The 19,624-nt window shown below is 48.4% G+C and overlaps 1 protein-coding gene across 1 annotated transcript in view; it reads right to left on the bottom strand.

Moving 5' to 3' along the window:
• The window catches only part of GMPR (guanosine monophosphate reductase), a 43,619-nt gene that overhangs the window by 4,778 nt on the left and 19,217 nt on the right, over positions 1–19,624 (bottom strand). The window contains exons 5-8 of the mRNA XM_022586726.2: positions 18,613–18,694; positions 14,800–14,906; positions 6,191–6,233; positions 3,888–4,047 (exon numbers count right to left, since the gene is read on the bottom strand). Coding sequence (XP_022442434.1) covers positions 3,888–4,047; positions 6,191–6,233; positions 14,800–14,906; positions 18,613–18,694 — 392 coding nt within the window. The remainder of the gene's footprint in view (positions 1–3,887; positions 4,048–6,190; positions 6,234–14,799; positions 14,907–18,612; positions 18,695–19,624) is intronic.

The following is a 19,624-nucleotide window of genomic DNA, read 5'->3' as shown; positions in this document are numbered from 1 at the left end:
TAGTGGCTGGTTTACAGCACCAAGTTCACGAAGCCGGCCACTGGCCACACACACCCAAGATGACTGGCGTCACTGCACTCTGTGACCAGAGACCAACACGCGCACGTGTGCCTGAAATGATGGCCCTTTCATTTTTTAAAAGCGGTTTCCATGGCCTTCCCGAGGCTTACTGGACGTCCTCCAGTTCCTCAGCATTGCTTCTTTGCTAAGTGGTGATGGCACCTTTTACAAGTCACTTATCGTTGATGCCCAAGTCTTCTCATCTGTAAAATGAAGGGCTCTAATCTGTCTCCCAAGGACAGCAAGAGAACTAAGTGGGTAATGAGTGGGAAAGAACTAGTAAAGCATAATTAACTCTGCCTTAATTAAATACAACATCAAAGACGGAGAATCATTCTCAGGAAGACATCAGGTGCTGGGAGGGAGGGAGACAGACAGAGACAGATCTAGAAAGAGAGAACACAGATGCAGCCTACAGGGCTCAGGCTGCCTCTGGATTAAGGTACTTCAGCACTTTCCTTCCTTGGCTAAGATTTGAATCCAGTTCTGGAACTGAGTCTTGATACTCCCAAATCTTCTGTTTTCTTTTTTGTTTAAACCCTGCTGAAATCACAGGAGAGGATTTTTTTTCCCCCAGCTCCTTGGCTTCTGTTCACCCTCGAGTCTGGCCTTCCCTACCTACTTTTCTTAGAACCCAAAACAGATGCAACGGCTAGAGCGCAAAAAATGTCCTCCAGGCAAAGCAACTGACTGTCACGGAATCGCAACGGCTCCACTTCCAGACCAGCACATAGGAGACAGGCATGGGCCCTTGAACGGTGACACTGGTCACTGGCAAAGCATTAAATAAGCTTCTTGGCCAGAGGTCCAGGTCGGATGTGAGACAGTAAACCCCTCCCCTTCTCTCCCACAACACACTGTACAGCCTCCTCCGTCAGTCACCACACAGGAGAGAGGCCTTCGGAGGCGGTGTGGGCGGGGCGTGTCCCTCTTGCTTGGACTGTCTGCAGTTTCCAGAATGAAGGTATAAATGTAGTCCCCTGCTCTCCTCCTTCCCACCGTGCTGTTCGCATACCACAACATCACTGATACTGAGATTCCCCCCAAAAGAGGATTGAAGTCAGCCTACCAGTACCCAAGGAACAGAGCTTCAGTGGGGGGTGGGGGGTGGGGGGGGACCCACCCCTCCTGCCCTCCCACCCACCTGAAAATCTCAGTGGAGTTCAGATGTGTACCTCTAGGTTGGCTCAAACCTTACACAATCCATCTGAATCCCACACCTTCCTTGTAAGCTTTTGGGTGTGGAATAAGTGGTAGGAAATGGAGGTTATCAGCGCATGGCAGGGGGCCTGAGTTTCCATCCTTGTAAGGACATCCTTCTAAGGATGCAGGGCCTCCTGTCCTGTGCACAGCTTGTCATCAGTGCAAACTCTGATGAGAAGCAATGACAGACTATGGAGCAGGGCGAGACAGTGGGTATATTCTGTCACAACGTTCTTAAAACACACGTGCACACAATTAAAATGGAAGTGGAGCAGATAAGCAGACGTGAGCATCCCTTCTGCACAGTAACATAATTAAATGCCTAAAAATACTGCCTGTGTCAACTGCTTGAACCCAGAGGCAGGGAAGAGTCCTGTGGGAGCCACTGCAGGTGACACACAGCAACTCTTCCCAAAAGGCCTGACCTCTGTGAGGTGGTCTCGCCCACTCCTGTATCATATGCAGTGGGAGACCCATCCTTCTGCCTGCCACTTATAGCCTGACTCATCTCAGGCTCCACACCAGCTCTATCGGGACAAGGCTGTGATACCAGGACAAGGCCTGGAAGTCTGGAGGGTCCCCTCCAGGGCTGGTTGAACAAGAGTCATACCTACTCACACATACCCCTAGTTCCATTTCCAACTTATCCCCAAATACTTCTCCTCTGCACTGCCTTTCTGGGGCCCCAAACACTGCAAAGCCTGGTTGGATGAAAATTATAGCTACTTTCAAAGAGGCAACATATGTTTTCTAATCAAAGATGACACAAACAAATGGAAAGATATACCATGTTCTTGGATTGGAAAAATAAATATTGTCAAAATTACTATACTACCCAAGGTAATTTACGTATTCAGTGCAATCCCTATCAAATTACTAATGGCATTTTTCACAGAACTAGGACCAAAAAAATCTTAAAATTTGTATGGAGACACAAAATAACCAAAGCAGTCTCGAGAAAGAAAAAGTTGGAGGAATCAGGCTCCCTGACTTCATAGTACGGGCACAAAAATAGAAACATAGATCAATGGAACAGGACAGAAAGCCCAGAATAAACCCACACGCCTGTGGTCAATTAATCTACGACAACGGAGACAAGACTATACAATCGAGAAAAGACAGCCTCCTCACTAAGTGGTGCTGGGAACTGGACAACTACATGTAAAAAAATGAAATTAGAACATTCTTTAGCACCATACACAAAAATAAAATGTATTAAAGACCTAAATGTAAGACCGGATACCATAAAACTCTTAGAGGAAAACACAGGCAGAACACTCTGACATAAATCACAGCAAGATCCTTTTTGACCCACCTCCTAGAGAAATGGAAATAAAAACAAAAATAAACAAATGGGACCTAATGAAACAAAAGCTTTTGCACAGCAAAGGAAACCATAAACAAGACGAAAAGACGACCCTCAGAATGGGAGAAAATATGCAAAATATGCGACCAACAAGGGATTAATCTTCAAAATTTACGAACAGCTCGTGTGGCTCAATATTGAAAAAAACAACCCAATCAAAAAATGGGCAGAGGACCTAAACAGACATTTCTCCAAAGAAGACATACAGATGGCCAAGAGGCACATGAAAAGATTCTCGACATTGCTAATTATTAGAGAAATGCAAATCAAAACTATAATGAGATATTACCTCACACCAGTCAGAATGGCCATCATCAAGAAGTCTACAAACAATAAATGCTGGAGAGGGTGTGGAAGAAAGGGAACCCTCCTACACTGTTGGTGGGAATGTACATTGGTACAGCCACTATGGAGTACAGTATGGAGGTTCCTTAAGAAACTAAAAATAGAGCTACCATATGATCAAGCAATCCCACTCCTGGGCATATATCCAGAGGAAAACATGGTTCGAAAGGATACATGCACCCCCAATGTTCATTGCAGCACTGTTTACAATAGCCAAGACATGGAAGCAACCTAAATGTCCATATACTCCATAAAGAAGATGTGGAGTATGTATATAGTATGTATATACACGGTGGAATATTACTCAGCCATTAAAAAGAATGAAATCATGCCATTTGCAGCAACATGGATGGACCTAGAGATTGTCATACTAAGTGAAGTAAGACAGAGAAAGACAAATCATATATCATGCAAATCTAAAAAAAAGAGAATGAACTTATGGTCACCAGGAAGGAAGGGTTGGGGGTAGGGATAGGTTGGGAGTTTGGGATTGACATGTACACACTGCTATATTTAAAACACATAACCAACAAAGACCTACTGTATAGCACAGGGAACGATACTCAATATTTTGTAATAATCTATAAGGAGAAAGAATCTGAAAAAAAATAGATGAATATGTATATATAACTGAATCACTTTGCTGTACACTTGAAACTAACACAACATTGTAAATCAACTGTACTTCAGTTAAAAAAAAAAACATTTAAGCCATACAGTTATTTCTTAATTGAACATCTTAATTAAGAAATATGTACGTGTTCTAGCTCCTTCCTGTGGTACTATAATATAAACAGACTCATAGTCTTTGAGACTCACTTCCACCCCATTTCTGTAAGGAGCCGGGGAACGCAACCTCACTGGTGACGGCGCTGTCCGCCCCCCACCCCCCCGCTCCACCCACCCTCCATACCTGTACTCCGCAACCCCTCCCGCGTGTTTCTTCATCGCTGTCTCTGAGCTCATCCCATAGAACAGCTTGAGCTTCTGTCCATTCCTCTCGATCACCTCTCCAGCACACTCAGTATGGCCCGAAAACATCCCTCCCAGCATGACAAAATCTGCTCCGGCTCCTGCACTCCGAAGTGGGGACGAAAAGAAGCAGCAGAGAAAAGAGCTCAGAGAAAATCGGCTCTGGAAAGATGCAAGTGCTACCAACTCACCCGCCCTCCTCCTGGCTGTGGTCAGAGAAAAGCTCAACCTCCCCACTTGGAAAAAAGGTAAGGGCAGATGGGCACTGGATGCTCCAAGCAACAAGTTAGCCTCCTGAAGCTTGGGTGGTTAGTAACAGTGGACAACCCTTAATGGTTATTGATGACTTCCTATCTATGACCACCTTCCACAGGTCTAACTCTGAAAATCAAAGAAGCAGCAATAATTGGGCAGCACCTCAGCATGTTGTCCAACCTCATACATAATACAATAACTCCTCTGCCATGTCCCCATCAGGCATCTGGTCTACCTGAAGCTCGCAGCACTCTCACACAGTGTAGATATGAAGGGACCTCAGAACAGAGAGAACCTCCTGCACTAGAGCTTGGGCGTGAAGGAGAGAAACCTGTAAGTATGTACGTCATACACATACACACACACATATGTGTATACAACCCGTAAAACTCTACCCGCACCTCTGCTGTGATAAACATTTGACTTCCAGAGTAAACAATACCCCATGTTAATCACCAAATGACATGAAACTTCCAGGACAGGTACACAGGAGACTGGGGTGTTGAAACTGCCTTCGTAGGTTACGTTGGATCAGGACCACGGATGGTTGGAACGGGGTGGCGCTAACTCACTGCTGTGCCCTCAGTGTTTATCATAGCACATGGCACATGGGAGATGGGCACTAACTAGTTGTTAGGAAAGTGAAAGGCCTACGTGGAAGAAACAGGAACAGTCACTATTCCCCATCCTCAGCGAGCCCTACTGAGGGTTTATATCCAGAATGGGAGGACATCAGCGTACAGATGCTGTGAAGTAATCACGATGAAGGACAAGGAGAAGCAAACACAGGATCCTCTGAAACGTGACCTTGACTGCTTCCATCTGGTCACTTAAATATTTACAAGAGGACTTTGGGGCGTGCATCAGGCGTTCCAGTCCCTTCCGTCCAGCATTACGGAAGGCAGGGGCTACAGGGCTGGCCCCTGGGCCTGGCAATCAGGGAACCAAGGCCCAGGACCTCTCTACTTGGCAGCAAGCTTTGCAGACTCTTCCCTGCAGGGTCCCTAACACGACTGCTGGCTCCTTGACCGCCCCCCTGCCGTGATTATAAGGGGGCAGAGGACAACTGGTGTCTGGCCAGGCCTCCCGAAAACCACAACCCCAGGGGCAGATGTAAACAGCAGGAACACAGAGCACAGATCCCCTCAAACAATGCTTTGAAGTGGCTTCCAATTATTTTCCTTTCTGAACACTCTCGTGTCCCTTCCTAACCAGCATTTTGCCCCGACCTGGTCCCTCTCCCTCCACAGGCGTGGCTGCATTTCCTGGGGGAGCGCGGGGAGGGAAAGCTGCCGGAGTGGGAGTCCAGACACCACTTGGGCAGGGTACACCGTGTGCCCTATCACAAGGGAGCCCGAGACAGAACACCCATCAGTATTAAGTACACGTAGCACAAAAATCAACAGTAGAGATGCCCCTGCCAGCACACATGGCCTCACCTCGGGGTTCCCCAGCTGCGCGGCAGCTCAGAGCACAGCACGCAGAGATGCTGGACCTCCCAGTGCCTCCCCAAGAAAACACCTGGCTGGGGCGCCGTGGCCCAGCCCTGCGGGGTCACAGCCAGACGCTGCCGCCCCTGGTGCGACACAGACTCCTCGGCCTGTGGTGAGGAACTGCGGCTAGGGCCCCCGTCCCTCCCTCAGGAGTCCCCCACGTTAGGCTCTGAAGACCCCCTCGCTGAAGTTTCGGTGTCTCAGACCCGATACAGTCCTCTTCCTCGGGTACCCTGAGCCTTCCCAGTGGTGATTTCTGGGCTATGACTTCACCCACTCCTGGCCCACAGGGCAACACCCCTTCATCTATCCCTGGGCACTCGGCCTGCTCTGCCACCAACCGGAACCAAACTGATGCCAGGATCTGGGCCAATCAGGGGCTGAAATCGGCGGAGAGGAAACTCAGGATTGGCCCTGAACTTCCTAACGTGTCTGCCACCTCCTTCCGGCACCCCTGCAAGGGAGCTCCCTCCCCTCCCCCTCTGCGGCCTCTTACCAAAGGCTTTGGCGACATCTCCTGGACACGTGCAGCCTCCGTCCTTCAAAAAGGAAAGAGCAAAGAAAGGCTATCAGTGGGAGCCTGGCCGGCCATCCCCCTCCCCTGGGGGCACTCGATGGCATCTGCTGGTCCAGCCCCTTCCTCCCACCCCTGCCTGCAGCCAAGCACACAACCCTCAGGGCCAAGGCCCGACACTCCCCTCACCACCGCACCTTCTGGTCCCCCGGCCCCGTCAGTCCTGTCTCAGGTCTGCACACCCACTGCCTGTCCCTCCCCACCCCGAGCCCGGGCACCTGCACCCCTCCTGGGATGCAGAAGCAGGAACTGCTGAGCGGGCAGGGCGCAGGGGCTGGACCTCATCCTCTGCCGGCCCCTGCTCAACACGCCTGGCCACTGGCCAGCCACGTAACCATCATTCAGTGGTCATCTTTCCCCCACTGCCCGGTGTGAAGTGAGGTTTATTCAGCACAGAAGCAGAAGTACTTTATGAGCCAGAGAGGACACTGAATTCGCTCCTTTATACTTCCAGCCACTCCACGTGTCTCTCAGTCACCTTCCTGTAAGGTATCCAGTTACCTCCAAGTCAAACATGCATTCCTGACACCCACTGGACCCACACAGGGCCCTACGCTGGTTCAGTGCCTGGTGGGGTTGCCTGACACCTTGGGCTGCCCGGCAGTTTGGCCGTGGGGCTTATGTTTCAACACCAGGGATCCAGTACAAAGGTACTAGGACACAGACCCATTGCGTTTTCTTACAAGCACAAGAGGCACAAAATAACCAGGCTGCTTACCTCCTATTGGCAATGTGGCCCGTGTGAGGTCCGAGGAGGAAAAGGCCAGAGACGTGGCCTGGGGTATCAGCCTGCCCAGCAGGGAGAGGCAAGAAGCAGAGGCACCGGAAGCCGGGGCAGTGCTCGGGGCTGGCGTGAAGTGCCAGAGCCCAGAATGGGTCTCGGAGGGAAGTGCCTGTCCCCAGGAGGGGGGACGCACTTTGGGAAGGACACAGGAGACCCAGGCCACCCGGGCAGGAAGGTGCGTGCGGCCCTGGAGTTGGAGGGCGTCTCCGTGGAACTGGGACAAACCACTTTACAAATAGCATCTCCAGCTGAGGACGTGGGTCTCTGTGACTCAATCCTTCTTTTCCGATATGCTTTTAGCCCTGTCCCTCCGGGAGCTAGACCTCAAAATACTGCTTCCTTGCGTCTTTGCAATTCTGATCAAAAAGCAAGTGTGAAGGCTCAATCTCTGGCTTTTATGAATATTTACTGACGGCAATTATCTCCTCCTTGATCAAGTACATTATTCACCTGTGGCTTCCCTGACCCTGGAGGGCCACGGGTTCATGAGCAATTGTTTCAGAGGCAGAGTCTCTCCATAGAAGGTACCTGGCCAAGGCCCTTCATGTGAATGCAGTCAAGGCTCTGTGGATCCTGTTGGTGCTTCAAATCTCCGCTATATTTACTTTCTCTTTCAAAGGTGCAACCCCTCCATGCCCTTCACTTGACCTGCCATTATTTTTAAAGTGCTTTATCTTTTTATCTAAACCAGTTCTTCACAATAGGGTTTCAAACTTATAACCTCAAAAGATTAAATAAACTCATGCTCCCAATAAAAAGGTCCCTAACATGATCTGACTTTAAAAAAAGTGTACTCGGGGCTTCCCTGGTGGCACAGTGGTTGGGAGTCCGCCTGCCGATGCAGGGGGCGCGGGTTCGTGCCACGGAGCGGCTGGGCCCGCACGTCCGGAGCCTGTGCTCCGCAACGGGAGAGGCCACAACAGTGAGAGGCCCACGTGCCGCAAAAAAAAAAAAAAAAAAAAGTTACTCACGTGCACACACACGCACAAGAGTGTGTCCTTAAGTCTTTTGCTCACTCACTAGTGAGTGATTAGCTCGTGACTACTAGGGTGGCTCGTGCTGGCTTCTGAAAATGCCACACTCATGTAGTCAGCGATGAGGCCTGACTCAGAAAGTCTGTGCTCTTGGGGCCCCAAGAAAATGAGGTCTTCTCCTCCCAGGATGGGCCAAAATGTCCACAGTTAATAGGACTTTGTGATGTGCCACAGAGAGGAAGCCATACATAGGGCCTTGTCTGTTCATTGTGCTGTGGTGGGATTTATGAAACAGATAATGCAGAGCAAACGCGCGGGACTGCAATTTAACCCCATGCAACCCAACGTCACATAACGCTTTACGGCCAAGGAGTCCTCTCCCTACTACCATTTATAGGTAATTTCCAAAAGTGGTTAAAGCATCCTTTCATGTTCTCAGGAGGCAGAGCAGTATGGGGAAACCTCTGCAATCAGACACGCTTACTTTCATACACGAACATGCATAGCTGCACGGAGTTTTTAAAAAACAACATGCAAATATTCCAAGGGTTACTTGTTTTCCAAGAGTGTTAACATGTTTTAGTAGAAAAGGCATCACAGGACATGAGTGGCAATTCGATCTGTGAACTCTCAGCATGACCTCTTCTTAAAAATACTTGCCCAGCCCTAAAAGAAGGGGCAGTGAAAAGTCCGCATGCAATGGGCAGAGGGAATTGGAATCAAGCACCGGCTACGAACAAGGGATTGTTACAAACTTCATTTTTCTATTCAAACACCACAAGAACCTGAAGCTGATCTTTTATAGGTGGGGAAAGACAAAGAGGGAGACTCAGAAAGGTTGAGTGACTTGCCCAAGGTCACACAGCTATAATAATGGAAGAACGAGACTAGAACGCTACTTAAGAGTAAACTCTGAAAATGTCTAGCAGCATACATATAAAAACATTAGCAGTGGTTATCTTAAGATGGCATTTCTATAGAAGCAAAAATAAAGAAACGGGACCTAATCAAACTTGTAAGCTTCTGCACAGCAAAGGAAACCATAAACAAAACAAAAAGACAACCTATGGACTGGGAAAGGATATTTGCAAATGATGCAGCCAACAAGGGCTTAATTTTCAAAATATACAAACAGCTCATACAACTCCATAACAAAAAACCAAACACCCCAATCAAACTAATGGGCAAAAGACCTAAATAAACATTTCTCCAAAGACATACAGATGGCCAACAGGCACATGAAAAGATGCTCATCATCGCTAATTATTAGAGGAATCCAAATCAAAACTACAGTGAGGGGCTTCCCTGGTGGCGCAGTGGTTGGGAGTCCGCCTGCCGATGCAGGGGACGCGGGTTCGTGCCCCCGTCTGGGAAGATCCCACATGCCGCGGAACGGCTGGGTCCGTGAGCCATGGCCGCTGAGCCTGCGCGTCCGGAGCCTGTGCTCCGCAATGGGAGAGGCCACAGCAGTGAGAGGCCCGCGTACCGCAAAAACAAACAAACAAAAACAAACAAAAAAAACTACAGTGAGGTATCACCTCACACAGGTCAGAATGGCCACCATCAAAAAGTCTACAAATAACGAATGCTGGAGAGGGTGTGGAGGAAAGGGAACCCTCCTACACTGCTGGTGGGAATGTAAACTGGTGCAGCCACTATAGAAAACACTATGGCAGTTCCTTTAAAAACTAAAAATAGAGTTACCATATGGTGCAGAAATTCCACTCCTGGGCATACATGCAGACAAAACTCTAATTTGAAAAGATACCTTCACCCCTATGTTCACAGCAGCACTATTCACAATAGCCAAGACATCGAAACAACCTAAATGTCCATCGACACATGAATGGATAAAATAGATGTGGTATACATACGCAATGGAATACTCCTCAGCCATAAAAAAGAATGAAATAATGCCATTCTCAGCAACATGGATGGACCTAGAGATGATCATACTAAGTGAAGTGAGTCAGAAAGAGAAAGACAAATACCATGTGATACCACTTATATGTGGAATCTAAAATATGCCACAAATGAACTTATCTATGAAGCGGACTCACAGATACAGAGAACAGACTTATGGTTGCCAAGAAGGAGGGGGATGAAGAGTTTGGGATTAATTAGCAGATGCAAACTATTATGTATAAATGGATAAACAAGGTCCTGCTGTAGAGCACAGGAAACTATATTCAATATCCTGTGATAAACCATATGGAAAAGACTATGGAAAAGCATGTACACGTGGATAACTGAGTCACACTGCTGTATGGCAGAAATTAACACAACACTGAAAATCAACTACACTTTAGTAAAATAAATTTTTTGAAAAAGATGGCATTTCCAGTAATCTTTATTTCCTTTATATTTCTAACTTTTTCTAGGCTAAACCTTTTTGGTTGGGGAATTCTTCAAGCCTCAAAATAAATTATTTGAATGACTTTGTTTAGGCCTTTCCAAATAATGGTCTAACCGTTTCCTAAACAACTACATTAAATCAACAAAATAAGAAATTTGCCCATCAATCTTTCCTTCTTTGCAGAGGGTCAGTGAGTGGATGAGAGCCCTACTGACTGGGTGTAGACAAGGAGGGGGTCAGGGGTAACTTTGAATCAGCTTGACCTCTATCATTCCCTCCTCAAACTAGAGAAGCACGCTCTCTAGGTCTTTATCAAATGCACTGGTTAAAATTTTGGCCTTGAGTAAAGAGACAATAGTGATCCCAGCCAATCTCATCACAGGACCTTTTTTTAGGTCCCGCGAAGCACTACAAAGTCCAAGCCATTCTGGGTATCAGTGGACAATGAACTCATCTGGTTGTTCCAATCCCTGCCCTTCCTAAGGGTTCACTGGGTTCTGATTCTGATCCCTTCACTTGAAGACATTCTTGGGGACCCTGCGGGGGAAAGGTGAGCTATAAACACAGGTTAAGCTGAAGTCCCCCAAAGCAGTGTGATGGGAAAGGAGCAGACCCGGGATGCTGGGCCAACCCTGCATTCTTGGTGACTTCAGCTAGCCCTTCACCCTCGGAGTCTCCACACTTTCTAAATGAGGGTGGTCAAGGGAAGGAGTGGAACACGGGAGATGAACAGACCTCGGTTTGAGAGCTGGCTCTGCCCCCCCACCAGCAGTGTGATGCTGAACAAGTTACTTTAGGTCTCAAAGCTTCAGTCTCCTCACTGGACGTGACAGTTAATTTTAGGCGTCAACTGGGCCATGGAGTGACATTTGGTCAAAAAATTGTCCTGGATGTTTCTGTGAGGGTGTTTTGGGGATGACAGTAACACATGAATCAGCAGACTGAGTAAAGCAGATTGCCCTCCCTAATGTGGGTGGGCCTCACCTAATCACTTGAAGGCTTGAATAGAACAAAAAGGCTGAGATTTCCCCAAGTGAGGGAATTCTTCCTGACTGACTGCCTTAGAACTGGGACCTTGGACGCTGACTCCAACAGAAACACTGGCTCTCTCTGGTTCTCAGGCCTTCAGACTCAGACTGGAATCACACCATCAGCTCTCCTAGGTCTCCAGCGTGCCAACCCCCCTGCAGATCTTGAGACTTCTCAGCCCCATCATTGCATGAACCAATTCCTTATAATAAATCTATATCTACACACACGCACACACACACCCTATTGGTTCTGTTTCTCTAGAGAACCCAAATACACCTGTCCAATGAAGAGAACAGCTACCTAATACCTAGATTGTTCCAAGGATGAGAGATTATAGGCGTACCGTGCCCAAAAGACGGTAGCTGCTCAATACATGTCAGCCATTACTTCCTCTAATGCTGTTTCCACCTTTAAAATGCTCTCCTTTGTGTCATGTCCCTAGCAGATGACAAGACAAAATGAACCGGTCACACCTTAATCTTCACCTACCCAGGAGGTGTCCTGGATTTCTCCGTCCTCTGCCTCTCAGAAGCCCACGTGGACCACAGTTCACGTCCAGCCTCTTGGGTGTAACCGACCCCCTGCTGTGGCTTCCTTCTGAACTTCAGTAGCACAGACATGCTAATTCAGCAACGAAAGTGTAAAATGAGACAGCTGGAAGGAAACTGGACAAAGTGGCAGGATCCTAACAGTTGATGGGTTTCCAGTGGGTTTAGCACTCTTGGCAAGTGGGAGAAACCTGCTTGTGAAACTCCATTAGACAAAGGGACAGTGAGAAAAACAGCTGCTTTGAACCCCAAGACACTCAGCTGCTGGTCAGAAGGAATGAACTGACGTCAAGGGTGCAGAACCTATATAAGTCTGTGAACTTCACGGGGTCTGCATTACAGATTGAACTTCTAACCCCATCTAGGAAAGCTCTGGCCATCAATGGAAAAATAAGAACCTTGGAGCATCGGTATCACCAGCCTGGGCTGTCACTATTCCTGAGAAATTCACAGAAGCTGTTCCCTAGGTGCCAGCAGACAGAGCTCTGGCTCTGGTACACGGACCCGACCTGTGTGTACCGACCCTCGACTCTAGAAGCCAGTGGTTCTCAAATTTGGGAGCACATCTGAAGTACCTAGAGGGCTTGTTAAAAGATTCCTGGGCCTCACCTTCAGAGTTTGACTCAGTAGGTCTGAGACGAGGCCCAAGAACTTCTAACAAGTCCTCAGTTGAAAATGATACTCCAGGTCTGGGCACACACTTAGAGAACTGCTGACAAAAGCTATAAAATGATGGTGGGTAAGGAGATCCCAAGCTGATTTTCAGAGTCACTTGTGGTGCAAGCAGAGCCTCCACCCCTACTCCCCAAATGGTCCTATAAACTAAGCAACTGGGAAATTTCTAGAAAGACACAAGTATGGGATCTCAGAATAAGTTCACAGTAAAACTTCATTAATTTGACCTCCACCGATTCAGAGATGGTGGCCACTCAAGGAAGATATATACGGTCTAAATTGTTATTAAGACACTTGATGGTGAATGGAGACTTATAACTAATTACATATGGTGCTCTGGAGGGCAAACTATGAAGAGTCTAATTCAACAGGATGGGGTCCAGGAATGTCTACGGTGAAAAGTCTCCCTGGTGAATGTCATGCAGCCGGCCCAAGACAAGGCTACGGTGAGCATTTGAGAACCATATTGGAGGACAGTGCTGTTTGGTGACTCCAGTGAGTTCAATCACCACACTCCGTAAAGGTAGGATGATGGCTCTATGTCAGCCTTTTACACATGAGTTGTTCAATAAATGGGTTTTAATTTGTTCACTGGAGCAAAAGCTAAAAGGAAAAGATATTAATTGGAAGGTCTTAGAACTCTGTCAGCAGCCAATAAATCTTTGGTCATTTATTCCAGCTTCTAGCACACAGTAGATGCTCAATAAATACGTGCTGACTGAATGGATGGATGGATGGATGGAAAGTCTGGATAAACAACTGGAAGGAGCACAGGAAGTGTGCGCTGGACCACGAGTCAAAGAACTAGATCTTCGTTTTGGTTGTAACAAGTCACGTGCCGGGAAGCAATGGCTGCAGGGCTCCAATGCCATAGTAAAACTCAAATGAGATGGTGTGCACATAAGGATTTTTAAAGAGTATTATTATACCCTCAAAGCAGGTCCGGAAATCAAACTCACCAGCTGAAATGCTGAGCCAAAATCAACAAGAGATCATTCCACCAGGATATGAAATTTACTACATCTGGAGTTTTTACAAAATAATCTGTCAGTTACTTAATGTGGGAGCTCGGCTTAGCAACTGGACAAGTGTAAAGGTCTGAAGATTTAATTTACTATATTCAGTGCGAGTTCATTGTTACAGCACCACTAAAAATACACCACCACTTCAGAATTTATATATATATATTAAATACACATAATTTAATTATATATAATATACATGTATGTATGTATCACCCACATAAGTGGAAGCCATAGCTCTGTCCAAGTCCATTCAGTTATATCTGACATGTTCTGTCCTATTCTGAGCATCTCATCTAGAAGGGGAGAGACGTGGTAACTATGTGAATGACGGTCATGTCGATAAAGGTGGAGTAGAATAACAGATAAATTGAGGATTAACTTGACATTCATTCAATCCTTGACATTTAGTGGCTGAGTACTGAGGTGCTGTACTTGCAGAAGCTTCATGATCACTGACTCTGCTTCTGCTCATCTCCTTCCCATACATTTCTCCACCCACAAAAATCTAACTTCTGCCCCCAACATCCTGCTCAATCTGCCCTCACTACGGTAACCGGTGACAGCATCTCACACCGCTGCAGATGTGATGAGCGAAAATGAGGTCACCCTGGAGCAGAATGGGCCTCTAATCCAAAATGACGGATGTTCTTATAAAAAGGAGAAATTTGGACACAAAGGCAAACATGCACACAGGGAGGACACCACGTAAAAACTGGAGCTCTGGTGCCATAAGCCAAGGAACTACCAGAAGCTTGGGAGGCCTGGAACAGAGCCTTCCCTGGAGGCTTCATGGCCTGCTGACACCTTAATCTTGGACTTCTGGCCTCCAGGGTTGTGAGACAATATATTTCTCTTGTTTGAGCCACCCAGTCTGGGGCACTTTGTTACGGCAGCCCTAGCAAGCTAACACGTGGCCCTCTCACTTTCTCAAAGCTCCCCACGTATCCCCCCGTCATGCTACCCACCACCTCGAGCTGAATCCATAGGGAGTAGGGTCGACTGTCACCAAATGCCGTGACCATGTGCCTGGCTCACTCCCGAGCCCACAGGATGCCAACAAGGTGAAGGGCAGCCAGGGAGCAGGGGCCTTCCTCAGATGCTCCCAGACCCTTCCACCAGCCCCACTTGGACACTTACTGAGATGATGTGCCCCTTCAGGCCGTGGGCCGAGTCTGCGCACTCGATCACAGCACTCAGCTGCGGGTACCCCACTCCCGTCTTGGTGCGGGTGGTACACACGGAACCTGGATGGAGAAAGAGGGAGACCCCAAAGAGAGATGGTTATGAACGAGCAGAACGGGATACAAAACGAGCCTCCATCACCGTCACACAGCCCTGCCCCAATTTCCTGGGGGTGAACTTTCCACAGTGGCGGGAGGGGAGCCACGGGGCTGCCCCACAGCTCAATGGAGGTGGCCACCATCTGGCCTTGGATCCCTTCAGGGCTTCATCACCGTCATCTGCTATTATCCAGGACACTCCACCCTACACCTTGTCACTCTCTTCTATGACATCAGCTCCCACTTACTGACCCTCCATCCTTAAACTCCATACTTTCCCACCTTCCTTCACTTTCCACGCAACCACAAGGGACCTTCAGATGCCTCCCATGACCTTGAGCCTCCCTGACCTTCAACCTTTGTCAAATTACTAACTTCTCTAAGCCTCGATACCTAGCTTGTAAAATGAAAATAAAAGCACTGACCTCATAAGGCTGTGAGGGAGATTAAATGACAAGAGGGATGAAAATTGCCCAGCCTTGCAATAAGCCCCTGAGAAAAGGGAGCTGGCGCTCAGGGCATTCCTGCAGCCTCCCTCTGACTCAGCTCTGTCCTCTCCATGCCCCAGCCTCCTGGCCCCCACCCTCTCGTGGACCATCTCCCACCCAGTCCAGCCAGGACTCTGAGGTCAGCTTCCATTGCAGAACTCACAGCAGCCTCCCCGATGCTTTCATCCCCTAGACCTCTGCCCTCCCCAGTCAACTCCAGTCCTGGTTGACTGCCTGCAGGGTATTAGTCCAGGGAGGTCCACTCCGAGTCACGCCAAGAGCACGGGCCTCTCCAGCACACAGGGCCCCTTGCTCAAGTCTCCCCCTCCCTCCCAGCAGGCGAGCACCCGCCCCGAGACCACCTGGATCAAGCTCCGGACTGTCTCCCCTGCTCTGCCGGCTCTCTCCTCCTGCCCCTACTCAGCAGGCTCCAGCCACGCTGCCCTTTCAGCTCCTCCCACCTCGGGGATCCTCTGTACAGGGTGTTCTCTCTGTGGAGCGTTCCCCTCTGCACCAACCCCCTGGTCCAGCCAATGCTTTCTCATCTTTCAGGCTTCATCTTAAATGTCACTGCCACAGGGAAGTTGTTCATCACAGCCCTCATTTCAAAAACAGCATTTAAATCATTATTTGCGTAAGAACCGAGGATCTGTTTTCTCTGCTGGAGGGTAAGCTCCCTGGATATTCAGTGTGGTCAATCCAGCGCTGAGAACAGAGCCCTGAACATAATAAGGGCACTATAAATAGTCACAGAAAGAATGCGTGAACTCGAGAATGAATGAGTCACCCACGTCCCTGTCTCTACAGCTTCACCACTCACTCACTCAGTCCCTCCTGCAGGTCTGGTGGTGTCGCCTCTGGGGTGCCCTGGGGCCAGTGTAAAAGCTGGGCGTGAACTCCTCCCTCCCACCGGACCCTCGGGCGAGGCTCCCCACCACCACCAGTGGCTTCTCAGCTTCCCACAGACCTCTCCCGGGGGAGGGGGGGTGTCTTTAGGGACAGGACTGGAGAACCACGGCTACACCCTGAGGCCTGGCTCCAGCAGGGAAACCGGGACTGGGGAGCCACCTTCTCCAGCATCGAGCTGCAGGGCAGAACCGCCTCTTTCTGTCCATCCTCACAACACGGGCCACTCACTACCCTGGGGCCAATGACCTTCTCTCCTGACCAAGGCACCCCTGTCCGAGGCACACACTGTGCGAGGCACAACTGGAGTTGTATAACCTCTGGTTCTGGTTCAGAATTCGCTTTTCTCCTTTCCCACTCATCTGCCAGACCCTCAGCGGAGGGCAGGGGCTCAGCTGCAGCGGCCTGGAGCTCTGTACAGGCGAGGGCCAAGGCGTGGGAGTGGTCTTGATTAAGCCCCAGGTTGAAAGGAGAAACTAGGTACCAGCCCAGAGCAGGGGGTGGGGCGAGGGGTGCATTTTTAATGCTTTTTCCCAAGTGCCAGGAGTTGTTCCATAATGAACCTTTTTTAATCCTGTCATCTAGACAGTACCCAGTGTTTTTATGCTGAAGAATTCGTGAAACGTACACATCCTCTCCAATAAATTTACAGAAGTGGCTCCAATACATCAGGCTCAAAGAAAGCCTCTTACACCCTTCAGTCACGCCTGTTCTAAACAGACAGCCTGGGAGGCACACAGCGACAGTGGAAGGACAATAAATCTTCGGGGGAAAGAGACTGTATATATAGAGGACGTTTGGGAAGGAAACGAGGGCGGCTGAATGCTCAAGATTACATCAGGAACGGCTCAGAGGGCCGAGAAGACACCTCACATCCTGTACAGCACCCACCCAGCACGATGGCAGCTAGGAGACACTCAAATAGGTAACTGGTACGTGCTCTGCGTTGGGGGAAAAGAGCCTTCCCGGCCTGTTATCAGCCTATTCGACCCTATTACAAGCCTAATCTATTACAGCCCATTCTAGGCGGGCAGAGCGCCCTGTAAGCAGGAACTGGGCTTTATCCTCTCTGACTTTTCAATAATGGCAGACACCCAGTAAAGACCAAAGTGAAAGCTCGGGGCCTTTCACAAGCGTACAGGGCTCCCCCTCCTCAAGAGTCTCTTCATGTCCACCCTAGTTCCTCAAGGCTGACAACGGTGCCAGGTCACAACACAATGATGTCTTCTGCATCCTGGCAGTGCTTTCCCAAAGACTCTTCTCATATTGGTTTATTATTTGCTTCCTTTTTAGGTAGTGTCTTCTGGGTAGACGATACCTATAAAAAATCTTTGCTATTTTTTATTCCCGAATGAAAATGTGTATCTCAGGACTTCCCTGGCAGTCCAGTGGTTAGGGCTCCACACTTCCCCTCCAGGGGGCATGGCTTCAATCCCTGGTCAGGGAACTAAGATCCTGCATCCCGCACAGCACGGCCAAAAATGAATACATAAAATATGGGTTTCTTTAAAAAATAAAAAATGTGTATCTCGTTCTTTCCTTCTCTTCAGTTTTAGTGTTTGGTTAATAATGGATGTGCGAGGAGGAATTTTAAAATGGGACAATGAAGACATTAAAAATATGGAAGCTCATGCTCCTGTCTGGCCAAAGGGGAAGGCCAGCGTCAAGTGGCCCCAAGAGAAAATGGAACCGCCCAGTATAGGATAGAAAGGTTCCTCCTCGTTCCTCAGTTCAAAATGCCGATGGCAATCCTGGGAGAGAAGGCCCAGGAGGATGCTGCAAAATCTGAGATGGATATGTACCAGGGGAGGAGCCAGAGATGATAACCGCCTAAGCCACAGGTCAAGTTCGAATGTGACCTCACAGCTGCATGCCTATTTGCAATGCTTGGGGTCCCTCGAACATTCACATAGACTTGCCCCCATGGATTCTCCACCATTCACCTTCCTCTTCAAGGTGAATGGGATCATTCATGAGACCTCATTCTTTTCTTCCACGTTAATGTTCTGAAACCAAGAGCTCATTCAAACCACATTCAAGTTCATTCAGAACTTCCCCAGAGGCATCAGAAAGCAGCTCAATGATATTTCTATTCAGGAGCCTCTTCTGATCAGAAGCTCAATGATAACTTCCAAAAGAAATGTGCTTTAAACTTGTGGATGGATCATTCATGGGGTACCTTCTAGGCATCTCCGGTCCCTCCAAGCCCCAGATCCCAATTCTCCCCGCCCCCGCCCCCCGCCCACAGCCCCTGCTGTGCTCCCAGCAAATCTTACCTGGTCCAACACCCACTTTGATTATATCTGCTCCTGAAAGAATAAGCTCTTCCACCATCTCTCCTGTCACCACGTTCCCTGCCTGGGACAGAAAGAATACAGCTCGAGATCATGAACTACTCCTGGTGGAACAAAGATAAGTGATGGAGGAACCCCACATAAGGAGGAGCATGTTCTGAAGCCACCAGGCAGCCGGGGGACAAAAGAGAAAATGAGAGAAAACAATGGACCAATCCCTGAATAGACTTTCAGTCTGAAATTGGTGGGCTAGAGTTTTCTCCAGGTTTCCTTTCTTCTCTTTTAACAAGAACACAGAATTGGACACCTGGGGCTACCTCTGGGTGAGCTGATAGCATGAGGAACTACAGAATTACATGACTTTAGAACTCCAAGAGACCTTAGACTATCTAGGTCAGGGCTTGTTGAACCTATCAGTGATGGACAAAACAAAATCTTACAGAGAACCTAAATACATAAAATAAGCAATGAAACACTCTCTCTGCTGATTAAAATCTTTATTGTTCACAGTCTGTAAACCCCCTGAGGAACTTCTATGGAACCCAGGATTAGAGAACTACTGGTCCTCTCACAGTTGGGAAAATACCTGGGTATCCCACTCTAGGGTCAGTGGTTCCCACCGAGATACGAAAGGGCAGACAAACCCAACAGCACTGGAACGTACATCATTTGCAGAACGACATGAAGCTGTGGTCCTAATAAACACATAAGCCAGGAAGTGGCAGAATCTAAAAACCAGAAGGATGCATCTGGTTTGAAAACAGTATATGTTCTTTCACTGCAGGAGTCTGGGAACACAAAAATAGCCCTTTTTATTACAACTCACTGCCCTGTGGATCCTTCAGCTGGTACATAGGATACTTGGCAAGACGCCTGTTTAAATTTTCACAACTATGCAAAATCTTATTTTGGGAAATGCATCCCTAACTTGTGCGACTGATTCTTTGGCATTGAAGCCCCAGGTGTCTTTTCGCTGAATTGATTCCCAGAGGGA

This window comes from Delphinapterus leucas, chromosome 10, assembly GCF_059928025.1.
Source record: "Delphinapterus leucas isolate spDelLeu-1000000601 "Yukka" chromosome 10, BTC_Dleu_Yukka2, whole genome shotgun sequence".
NCBI classification, from domain to species: domain Eukaryota; kingdom Metazoa; phylum Chordata; class Mammalia; order Artiodactyla; family Monodontidae; genus Delphinapterus; species Delphinapterus leucas.
The sequence above is the reverse complement of the archived record's forward strand: the minus strand, read 5'-3'. Positions and strand labels throughout refer to the sequence as shown.